The sequence below is a fragment of the Gossypium raimondii genome, chromosome 8, assembly GCF_025698545.1.
Source record: "Gossypium raimondii isolate GPD5lz chromosome 8, ASM2569854v1, whole genome shotgun sequence".
Taxonomy (NCBI): domain Eukaryota; kingdom Viridiplantae; phylum Streptophyta; class Magnoliopsida; order Malvales; family Malvaceae; genus Gossypium; species Gossypium raimondii.
This window is the reverse complement of record NC_068572.1, coordinates 387,497-400,440: the sequence shown is the minus strand read 5'-3', so window position 1 is coordinate 400,440 and position 12,944 is coordinate 387,497. Positions and strand designations below refer to the sequence as shown.

At 32.3% G+C, this 12,944-nt stretch overlaps 1 protein-coding gene across 1 annotated transcript; it reads left to right on the top strand.

Moving 5' to 3' along the window:
- The first annotated feature begins 10,178 nt into the window (after positions 1-10,178).
- On the top strand, positions 10,179-12,098 carry LOC105789990 (hypothetical protein). Its single transcript, XM_012617353.2, has 2 exons — positions 10,179-11,535; positions 11,680-12,098. The coding sequence occupies exons 1-2, from the start codon at positions 10,547-10,549 to the stop codon at positions 11,921-11,923; spliced, it is 1,233 nt and encodes a 410-aa protein (XP_012472807.1). The 5' UTR covers positions 10,179-10,546; the 3' UTR covers positions 11,924-12,098.
- The last annotated feature ends 846 nt before the right edge of the window (positions 12,099-12,944 follow it).

Sequence of the window (12,944 nt, the reverse complement as noted above, 5' to 3'; positions counted from 1 at the left end):
GACAAAACTTAAATGTTTATGAATTTTCACACTAAACTAATTAAGGATGATAAAATCCGAATTACTCAATGTTTTCCAAACTAATTACCACTTTACGTGACATGATCAAAATAAACAAAACATAAAGCTGTTATAGTAATTGCTTGTTTCACTGTAACCTGTCTATTATTTAAAATTGTCGCATTATACTTATATATTAAAAAGATAAAAAAATGTGAAAATATGTTCATGTTATTAAATAATAATAAAACAAAAATCTAAATACACGTAAATATGTTTTTTTTTCTGATTTACAAGTTGAAGGGATTATGGATAAAAATAAATATTATATTGAAAAATTAAAGATAAATGGTTATGGTGTGAATTTGAAGGGGTTGCCATTACCATGACTTGCAGCTAGCTTTGAAAATACAACGAAACCTCGTCAAGTTGGTGACAAATTTCGTATTGGGACCCAAAATTGTCAGCAAATTTAATCTCTTGTGGAGAAAATCTCATAGCCGTAAATATAGCTAAAGAGGACTTGTATCAATTTGTATCACTTGGGGTTTCCAAAGAAGACTGAATCCAAAAGAGATTGATTTAACCCTCTCAAATTTGATTCTTTGATTGGGTTTGAAAACAAACGAGTGTGAGGATGAGTGGACGAAAGGAGTGAGTGGTCAGCCTGCAACCTGCTTTGGTGCGTGCATGGTGTGCCAATATTCCCATCCACATTCATGCACGTCTTTCTCCAACTCAACTACGCTAATCAACTCCTTTTCCATGGGCCAAACGATTTTTGTATTATTTTTCATCTACGTTTTATACTTTATAAAATTTAATCTTTTCGGGAATCATAAATATTTTTCTCAATAATGTCTCTTAAAATAGAGACGAAATCAGAAAATTGCTTTAAAAAAGATAGAGATAAATCATAAATTTTGGAAGGTCGAGTGTAATTTTATCATTATATATTAACTTGTAATTTTAAAATTTTGAAGGGTTTACAAGGTAATTTTACAATTTTTGGGTCCTGACTCCATGAAAATATAATGTGATTTACTATCGCATCTAACACTTGTTGATAATTGATTTGAAACTTTACTTATACAACAATTGCAGCTATATACTAATAAATTCAACAGATGAATTGTTAAAATATCAATTATATAAAAATTTATGAAAGTGTGTAAAACATGTGGACTAAATTATAAATTTATCGTACTTTTACACGACATCCATTCCTTTAATTTAAACTTTGGGATAACTTCACATTTATTCATTTTTTCAATTTAACCAAAATCAAGTTTATACACCTAACTTAGAATCTAGACAATACTTTGGAAATGTTGTTTCAATGTTTATGAGTAGACTTGTCAATTAGGTGAATTGTATTTGATTTTGGGTTAAATGAATCGGGATTAGATCGATTCAAACTTTTAAAATTTTTAGGTTATTTTGAATTGAGATATATTTCAATTCAAATCATTTTAATTTTAATTATTCAAATTTATTAATCATATTTATCGAGTCGAGTCATATCGACTTCAAATCTTTTTAAGTAAACATTTATTTTCGAGCCATTCTAAGTTCGAGTTATCAAAATTTTATAAAATGTCAAATAATCAATATCAACCGTTGAAATTACTAGCCTTCCATATTTTTGATGATGTAAACGTTTTTGGTTACCTCAACATTTTTGGTTTTTGGACCTTCCATTTCTCATCTCTTTTTTTGGCTTTGCTTTCCACAATTAGATTCTTTTTTTCTTTTTTTTTTTGAGCATTTTATATTGAAAAATTAATTAGCTTTTTTAAATAAATGAATGAATAATTTTATTAATTTTGACATTTTAATACATAAATAATAATATAATTCATACGGTATAATTTTAATTTAAAAATACCAAAAAAAAAGAGATTACCAGTGTTAACAGTTGAAAGTTTTGAAATTAGAAAAATAGATAGACTAAATTCTGAAAACAAAATATAAGGACTAAATTACAAATTTGCGAAGAGTACAATGACTTATAAACATATTTTAATCAACAAATTTTACTGCAATTCCTAAACTAATTTTCTACCTTCACCCTTGAATACATTGGACAAAAAACGAAAATACTACATTAAAAAATTCAAACACAAATACTAAATAATATATTAAACTTTAAAAAATTAAGCACATGTTAATTTATTATTATTTAAGAAAAACGATGCATTTAGCTTCTTCTTCTTTTTTATCTCATATTACAATATCTTATCTCATATAAATTAAACTTTCTTTTAAAATTGAGATTTATTTTCTGTTAGAATTTTCCATATTTGGTATTCACTATTGTTGCCATGCTTAAGATAAGTCCATTCTACATTTTCTTTTCCAAAGCCTACTTTTGGATTTAACATTTAATTTCAAACTCTATGATTAATCTTTGAATTTAGAGGAACACCTAATCACAAATCTAATCTAAATAAAATTAATACAATTTATAATAAATTAAACTACTAATTTTTTTATTTTTAATCTCGTATATTTGAAGATATTTGTATTAGAAGTTAGTTGCATTTCATCCCTCTACTAAAAAGACATATAATTTTATTTTTATCGTTAGATTAAAGAGTGAATTGATTATTTTTATTTAAAATTATATTCATTTTACTATTAAATTGACATGGTGATAACATAACCAAATTAAATTGTAATTTTTATGATAGTAAAAATATAATTTCACCATTTTAATAATCTATATCTTTATAATTTTTAAAGAATTAAATTAAATTTTATTATTTTTAGGGGGCAAAGTGTAATTTTACCTCTACTAATTTAAAATTTTAAAAATTTTAAAGGACCTAAATAAAAAATTTTCTATTTTAGAAGGGCGGAGCCCTTCCAATCCTCCCAGTTACGCCCCTATATGTCACGCGTATTTCTTGTTGACATACGAAAATTAGTTTTTAATAATAAAAATTAATAAAATTTTAATGGAAAAATAAATTTACTTTTCAAGTAATTGAGCCGTTTATTAAGTACGAAAAAAAACACAATTCACTTTTATTACCAGTGATTTACTGATGCAAACCAAAATCAGGTTTAAATGTAATTTTAACCAAAACAAAGGGTATAGATAAGGACACGTGGCGAAAAAACAAGTCGGTGGAAAGTAAATTTCGCGAGAGGCGGCGGTATAGAAACGTGGCATACTTAAATGTTTTCCACGTCACCTCCATCTTTGTCCATGAAACAAGCCGTGTTGAAATTAAAAACATATGTAAAAGAAATGGAAAAATCTAATTTTATTCACATGCGAAATACATACAAACAAATAAAAATAATATCAACTAATATAAAAATAATATATAAAATTTTATCTCAATTATTAAAATATTTAATTACTTCAATCGAGTCCTTCCATTGATTTAACTTTTAATATAAACTGATGTGAAGCATATTTAATATATATATATAGGGTTTTTACAAAAATATTATTAAAAAATAAAATTTACCAAAATATTACAACTTGTTTTTATTTACCAAAATATTACAATTTTTTTTTATTTACCAAAATATATCAAAAAAAACAGAACCGGCAAAAAAAATCAGAATGATGTGACAATTTACTGGTCATGCCAATGGTATTGGCGGCACCAAAGGTGCCAAAACCATTGGCGGCACCAATGGTGCCAATACCATTGGCGGCACCAGTTGGTTTTATGGGGGGTCGGTGGTGGGGGCAGAAGAGAAAAAAGGAAAGAAAGAAAGGAGAGGAAAGAAAGAAAGGAGAGGAGAAGAGAAAAAAGGAAAGAAAGAAGAAGAAAAGGAGAAGAGAAGAAAAAAGAAAGAAAGAAGGAAAGAAAGGGAAAGGAGAAGAGAAAAAAAAAAGAAGAAGAGGGAAGAAAGGAAAAAAAAGGGAAAAAAAAGGTAATTTTATTTATAAATTTGAATTTTTGTAATATTTGTGTGTTTAAAATTTATGTAATGTACATTACAGTTATTTTATTATTTTATTTAGCATATATATTTTATGAAATATATTTAGAATGAAAAAAAAGTTAAAGTAAATTGCATGTTGATTAGGGAATTTTTTATGAAATTTACTTATGAATTTGAAATTAAAATTTTAGGAAAATAGCATTAAAAGAAAAATGACAAAGAAGTATGTTTAAGAAAACATAAAATACGAAAAGAAAAACGAGAATTGTAAATTTATCGAAATAATAAAATGCGGAAAAAATGCGAAAAATGTACATGTAATAAATGTAAAACATAATAAATTGAAATAATGTAAAATTATAAAATAAAAATTACGATTTTTTAAAATAATAATATGGATAAAAAATACGAATAAATGGTCAAGTAAGATCAGATTAGTAAATGTTTGTAAAAATTCAGAAATAATTTATACAAATAATTGGAAAAATGTAGTGAAATAATATAAAATAATAAGATACAAAAGAATATAGTTTTATTGAAAGTAATAAAATCGGAAAAATAATAATACGACCAAAGGCGGGGAAAGGGTTTATTTCGGTTATTTACCAAAATATTAAAAAATTACCAAAATATTATAAAGTTTTATTTTATTTACCAAAAGAATAGAGGAAAAAATGGTTATGGAGGGAATAAAAAGCGGTACCAATATGTGGGTAATTACTTTTAATCCTTCCTTATTTATTAATAAATTTCAAACATTATGCAATTGAAATAATGTAAAATTATAAAAGACTAAGTTAATGATATTTTTAAAGTAATAAAATGCGGAGAAAAAAATACGAACAAATGGTAGAAGTAAGAGTGTATTACTAACTTTTTTAAAATTCAGAAACAATTAATACAAAATATTTCAAAGAAAATGTACTAAAATAATTTAAAACAATAAAATATCTTTGAATAATATTTTATTATTTAAAGTAATAAAAATTTAGAAAATTGGGGGATCGGAAGCAGACAGCACGATGGATTCGGATCCCCCCGTACGTTCAGCAAGTTGGGGGATCGGAAGCAGACAGCACGATGGGTCCGGATCCGACGGCATTTTGTCATACAGAACAGGTAAAGCCCGGACAATCAGAATCAAATGAGGAATCACATGGCTATCATCCGGATTTGTTGGGCGGGGAATATTATCCGAGCTACGCAGAGGGCGAATATGCATTTGATTTTGAACTGTTTAGCTCCCCCCGGCCGCAGTACGGCATGCCCGGCCCGTCTGACACGTATCCGCCGCATTATGGGACTCATGATGGTTCAAGTTCATCGGCGGCGAACGAGGGACAGGACATTCCCTCTATGTTTTCCACGCCCCCACCCGCGGACGATGAGGATGTTGGTCGTCGCCCAGGCCGTGAGCGTCGACCTCCGCGTAGGTATACCCCCCGGACAACACCATCGAACCATCAAATGTAGGGGTTTAATGCACTTTTTCTATAACTCGTATTATTTGTATTTTAGATATCTCGGATGTTCTGAATTTTATCTATGGATATCAATTATTCAATTTTTTTCATTATATTAATGCTGAATAGAATTATTAATGCCTCCATTATAATCATTTAATCTCGGATGTTCGACAACGCTTACATGGTATATTATAACTTAATCTGGAAACAATATGGATACAATTTAAGCGTAAGCATAAGCCGAATAAGAAAAATTATTATTATTATTAAAATTACAGATCCTGATTTCCCCCCGATCCCGACGACTGTCCAACATGAAAGTTTCGGTTAAGGCATTTATTCCGGCTATGACCACTTAACCTACATATTCCACAGCGTTTTCCTTCAGATTTCTCCCTAATGTCCATCTCATTACGGATTCTGCTTGACTGCGGACGACCCTTTGGATTCCTCCGTAGCCCTCTGTCTAGGAGAAGCTCGAAAGTGATCGGCGGCACCTCCCACGTAGATAGGTCCGGCAGGACGGGGAACTCATTCTCCCAGACACGCAATGTGCGCTCCAGCGTGTACACATCATCGACATATTGTTCAGCAGCAATGTTGACTTTAGCACACGCTGCCACGACATGCGCACAGGGGTAATGAAGTGTTTCGAACTTCCTGCACTCGCACCGTCTGTTCCGGAGATCAACTCCGTAGGACCTAGGTCGACGAACGATGTTCTCAGTAACTTGAAACGTTTCCTGTCGTCGTGAATATATTTCCACGTTCATTGACCTCGCCAACCGACGGTTTACGACCATTGCATCCCTCACATGTTCAACAAACACATGTCCCTTTGAATCTGTCGACTTGTCACGACCCATTTTGGCATCAAAGTGGCCAGCCTATAGAAAGTAGCAGAAAATACCAATGCAATCGGAAGATGACGTGTTTTTAACAAGACTGCGTTGATCCCCTCGACTAAGTTTGTGGTCATGTGGCCATAACGAAAGCCCTCGTCAGCACTTTGAGCCCATTGCCACGGCTCCATTGTGCGCAACCATTGTCGAAAAGATGTGTTTGTCTGCCCCTCCATGTCAGTCTCAAGTCGGGCCATTCTTTGCCGGAAAATATGTGGCTCTAACTCGTACGCTGCATACGTATTAACGAAAAATAAGTGCTGACGAGTGGATAAAATCAAACATTACAGGTTATATTGAAAATATAAGGTTATCATTTACTCATTGCCACGACTTGTCTCTTCCAGTCTGCGTTCTTATAATCTTTATGGAAGTTGGACGCAATGTGACGAATGCAGTAAACGGATCTCCACGGCACACCGGAACGCCTAATAGCTGCAATTAAACCCTTCCCTCTATCGGAGATGATGCAAATGTTATCGTTCCTAATAACATACCTCCGCAGATTTGTCAGGAAGAATTCCCAAGACTCCATGTTCTCTTTATCTACGATAGCAAATGCTATCGGGAGCACATTTCTGTTACCGTCTTGAGCAACTGCAATAAGCAGTATCTGTGTATATTTTCCATACAGCTAGGTCCCATCCACCTGCACTAGTGGCTTGCAGTGGGGAAATGCCCGCACACATGGATCGAACGTCCAGAACATCCGATGGAAAATCCTTTTCTTGCTCTAATCGCTCATCCGGCCGTAAGATGGATGATGCGCAACTCAATCACGGTCCCCAGATGCGTACTCCAAGATAGCGACTATCCAACCTTGAAGCTTGTTATACGACGAATCGTAATCCCCATATAGTTGCTCCATCGCCATCTGTTTAGCTACCCATGCCTTCCGATATGAGACTCGATACTGGAATCGTGCTTGTATTTCCGCAATGAGTACCGAAACTCTAATGGTCGGCATATCCTTCACAATTGGCATGATACACGTACAAATAGTTTTCGAATCAAGTTTTTTATGATCTTCTGTCATACGTGTTGATGTGCATGTATGTGGACTAACAAATTTTCGTATCTCCCACATCGAGAACTTCTAATGAATGCACTCGTACGCCAATTGCGACCTTCACGCCTTCCAACACTCCCCAACATATGTTGTCGGAGTAGACACGGAGACTTTATAATCCACCGATATCTTCATGCTGTACCGTTTAATGGCATGTACGCAATCTTCTTTGCAACTGAATCTCTGGCCCATGAATAACTCATCATCATCAGATGTTACGGCCTGCCCGTGAGCATGATATATTTCAGGGTACTCCGGAAACTCAGATACATAGGCTGCGTCGGGATCTATGAGCGACATGTGTGGCCCAAGATTATTGTGTATCACAATACGCCGCATCTGCTCCCCGACCGAACAACCAGAAATGCCTTCATCTTCAGCGTCAATATCATCAGGTACATCGTCCAAATCGAGATCAGCGTCACTATCGACCTCTTCATCCCAATGATCGCCACCACCTTCTTCTTCGCCGGCACATTCTTCTTCACCACCAACCATGTCAACATCGGGTGTAAAATTCAAGTCGATACCAATCCCAACCATAGTTGATTCACTATCAACGTATGATATTGGAGCCACCATCCGCGGTTCTTCAGCCCCGTCTTCTTCATCAGATGCATTTTGCTCCATACAGACTAACTCAGCAAATAAGTGAATCGGTGCATTCTTCTCACTCCCATTCCCACAGTACAGATCGACCATTGTCTCCACGTCTTCGTCGTCTACAAGTTCCATTTCGACGAATTTGACCGGGTTTGTCGAAACTGGAAACTTGTAGAAAATTTTTGATATCATTCTCCCACAACGTCTATGGATTTTTGCATTAATCCTTGCCTTCATTTCATCGAACGATACATTTCTATTAAATCTCATTGCTATTTGTTGCCGACATTCAAATACACATCCAACACTTGTTGTCAATATGACTCCATCGAAATAAACACATACAAGAAACTTAGCATCCATCTTCAATATTTAATCTGTCAAAAAAAAAAAAATCTCATAAAAAATCTCGAACGGTAACTGAATTACTTTAAAAAAATTTATACTCACAATAATACACAAAATAATACACACTAAAATTATTAATTTTATACTACGAATAATATTAATAATTTTATACTCAAAATAATACACACTAAAATTATTAATTTTACTAAAAAATTAACTATAATAATAATACTAATTTTTACTAACTAGTTTATTTTCGTAAATAAAATAATAAGTAACCATAATAATAATAACTAACAACAACAACAACAACAACAACAACAATAATAATAATAATAATAATAATACTAACTAATACTTTTATTTTGAGTTTTATTAATCTTAATAACTAAACTACAACAAAAATATTACAAAATATACAAAATAATAACAATAATATAATCAATTATTTTTAAAAAATACCTCCTTTTCTCTTCTTTTCCGCGCCAACTCTTCTTTTTTTTTTAATTTTCTCTCTTCAGCTTTTTTTTTATTATTTTTCTCTCTTCAGCTGGGTAGAAGTCGTATTTATAATACGAGTGGTGCTGCCAATGGCATTGGCACCATTGGTGCCGCCAATGGTATTGGCACCATTGGTGCCGCCAATGGTTTTGGCACCTTTGGTGCCGCTTAATACCATTAGCGTGACGATAAATTGTCACATGATTCGATTTTTTTGCGAGTTCTTTTTTTTTGTTTTTTTTATATTTTGGTAAATAATAAAAAAGTTTATATATTTTGGTAAATAAAAAAAAATTGTAATATTTTGATAAATAAAAAAAAGTTGCAATATTTTGGTAAATTTTTATTTTTTAATAATATTTTTATAAAAAACCCATATATATATATTAATCATATAAATAAATTAGACATAAAACCTTAACTAATGGTAGAAAATTCAATTTTCGGAGTAGTTTTAAAATTTGTGGCCAGCATCTACTCCTTAATGGGCTTACAGAATGCGAAAGATTAGTTACTGGACAGGGACGAAGTTAGAAAAAAAATTTTAAGGGGCCGAAATAAAATTTAATTTTTAATACTCTATATCTTTATAAAATTTAAAGGATTAAATTAATTTTTTATAATTTTAGGGGAGCCAAAATATAATTTTACCTTTACTAATTTAAAATTTTAAAACAATAATTTTCCATTTTAAGGTGGGTCGGGGCCTCTGCCAGCCCCCTGGATTCGCCTCTGTTACTAGACTCGCTTCGATAAACATATTAAAAAATAAAAAAATAGACAAAAAACATATTAAGAAAAAATAATATCATTAAAATTTATGAATATATATATATACTATTTATAATTTGATACAATGTTAAAATATTAATATCCTATTATTATTTTTAAATATGTAATATATTAAATAAATATAATTATAATAATTTACTATTCAATATTCAATTTTGTACTTCAGTTTTTTATCCTGATTCAGTACTTAAAATTTTTAATCTCAATTTCATATTTAAGTTTAGTTTTAATATTCAATTTGGTATTTGGATTTTTCTTAATTAAGTGTTTGGATTTGGCTTCAATATTTAATTTAATACCTAAGTGTTTTTTATTGCAATTAAGCACCTATATTTTGTTACAAGATCACACGTGTCAAATAGTCATAAGGGATATGATACCATTTGGTCTAGGTACTAAATTGAACATCAAGTAAAATTCAGGTACCAAATTAGGACAAAAAAACATAAGTATCAAATTGAACAGTGAAATTAAACTCAAAGTACCAAATCTTATATTAATCCTTTTTCGTTAAACAAAATCTTAGACTTATCACAGTAAAACAAAATCTCTCTCTCTCTATATATATTTTATTTTTTTGAAGTACACAGAGCAAAAAAAGGAAACAGCTTTGTTCTATAAATACAGATCTTCTCCTCCTTTCTGATAACTGAATATATAAAGCTTCGCCAGAGCTTCTTTTTCTCGGGCGCCAAGCAAAAACTAAGAAAATTCCTTTTTTCTTTCTTAACAAATTTCTTGAAAACTATTGTTTAATTAATGTTTCGTTAAGAAATCTCGAATTTCTATCAGTTTTCCAGTTTCAAGATCCGCTTTTTCTCCATTTTCGAATATATTAAGGAAAAAATTCAGGGTTTGAATTTTGAAAGAAAAAAAAGTTTTTTTTTTCCAGCAAAGGTTTTTTTTTTTCAATCTTAAGGCTCTGTTTGGTGGCTCATAGCCGAATTTTGTAACAAATGGTAGTAAAAGTAGCAGCAAATTTGCATTTACAGTTATCAGAGCCAAACCTTACCCACTCGTCGGCGGTAATCCCTTCACCTTCATTTCCAAAACGGTGCCGTACCGACGCCGTCCTTGTTTCAAAGACCGTTAACCGGTCTACTCTTTTCGGTTCACGTTCCGCCATTATCAACCGGTCTAAATCCTCTGAAATTTTCAAACCGAAACATAAAGCTTCTTCACCAATTGCTTGTATACACTACTTATCAGACGATGAATTTTCAAAGAGAATTAAAGACTCAGCCCTCAGATTCCACTTACACGACGGCGATGAAAGATCCGACGACGAAGAAGATAGCTTCGATAATGAATTACAGTGGGGGGAATCGGCTTGTTGTTCAATGAAAAAGGCGTTTTCATCGACGGTATTTATAATCCGTGAGCTCCATAGTTACACTTTACAAATGCGTGAATCATTGTTATACGAAGATTTACATGGAATTTTCATTAGAGTTCAAAACGAGATCCATGCTTCGTTCCTCTGGTTGTTTCAACAAGTGTTTTCTCGTACACCCACTTTAATGATTTACGTGATGATATTGTTAGCGAATTTCTCTGTTCGTTCTATGGTAAACAACGCCGCTTTGGCGGCAGAAACGGCGGTGAATCCGACGATGGGGTCTTATTCTTATGTTCCTTCCGGTGAAGTTCGAGGCAAGGAGCAAACGAAGTTTGATTCTTTGCAGCTACAGAATGGGAAAACTGGTGGTGGTAGAGGCGGTGGGGGAAAAGCGAGACCGGTTGCTTGTGGTGGTGATGAATGGTTTGATGAAACAGAGTGGGAACCGAGTGAAGAAGAGTTGAGTCATCGGAACTCGATCGTTGATGGAACGCATTGTAGGACAGAGCTTGTTTACAAAAAGGGATTATCACAAGAACCTAATAATCCTCTCCTCCTTGCTAATTATGCTCAGTTTCTCTACCTTGTTGTTCATGATTATGACAGGTACTAAGTTCTTTTGTCTTTCTCATTCAATTTTTTTTAAAATTTTATTTTGTTGTTTTAGTTGTCGAGGGATCTCCACTCCCAACCATAGAGGTATTGTTTTTGAGTTTTTTAGACTAAATATTTTATTTGTTTAATTCTCAGAGCAGAAGAGTTGTTCAAGAAAGCAATACAAGTGGAACCGGTAGACGCTGAAGTACACAATAAATATGCGATTTTTTTATGGAAAGCGAAGAAGGATTTGTGGGCAGCGGAGGAAAATTTCTTGAAAGCCATTGAAGTTGATCCTAATAACTCATATTATCCGGCGAGCTACGCTGATTTTCTATGGAGCACCGGTGGGGAAGATACTTGTTTCCCTCTTGGTTCATCGGATAGTATTGCTTAAGAAGCAATGGCCAACACCCTGTCTTTTCTTTCTTTTTCTGGAATTTTGTTTGGATAAATGAAAACCTTTCTTTCCCAATGACTTCAGGTTTGATTTTATTGTACCAATCCATGTGAGAAAATGTAATTAGTAATAATATATTTTGTTAATACCATTAGATTGAATTTACAAATAATTGTTATAACCTAACTATTATCAACCCATTCATCTGCTACTCCATCGGATCTTGACCCGCATTTTGTATGAGTTCGTACATGGGAGAGCTTTAGATGAGGACACGTAAGTACAAACCCTGTGTATGCGAACCTCCTTTAAGTATACACATGTTAACCCTAAGATAGTATATATGTTATCATGCATAAAAACTTACCTAATATGTCATATCTATAAATAATGATAGTATACTATAAATACACAAAATTAACCTATCTACCCATGTTTCCCTCTTATTAATCTATTACTCAATTTGGTTGGTATATGTAGTTGAGGGATTGGACTTTTATTAGCTAGAAATTGGTGTATCCATGTTATGAAAATTGTATACAAGTAGCTGGTGTGGTCAATTTCACTTTAACATACTCTATTTTATTTTATTTTTTACACCAGGGCTTTAATGAATTCAATAATATGATGGTAGGTGCAATGTGTAGAGCTTTGTGGATGCTAGTTTTGTTGGTTAAAGTGATGGCAATGGGAGAGTGCTTTATTTATTGTTTTTCTTTTTCAAATTAATTTTCAAATATTGTAAGAAAAAAAAAAGCACAAAGTATTAAAGTTGGCCAAATTTAGGAATATTTAGTTTTAAAGAAATTAAGGTTTTGGGTCGGTTTCTGCGATATTTAGGGAAATAGATCGATTAGGGCTGAAAATGCGTCCTTCAGGGCATGCATTATGACTTATATGACATGTCAACTCTTTTGGTTAGATGTTAAATATTAGTGATTTTATCCTTGAGTTTCAGGTTTGATTCATTTCTTAGTCATATTTATATTTTTTTATTTTTTTCTCCAAAATCGACCTA

Coding starts and splice junctions, on each gene's coding strand:
- LOC105789990 (XM_012617353.2), top strand. CDS start 10,547: ATGGTAGTAAAAGTAGCAGCAAATTTGCATTTACAGTTATCAGAGCCA. Junction 11,536..11,679: donor GTTGTTCATGATTATGACAG/GTACTAAGTTCT, acceptor TTTAATTCTCAG/AGCAGAAGAGTTGTTCAAGA.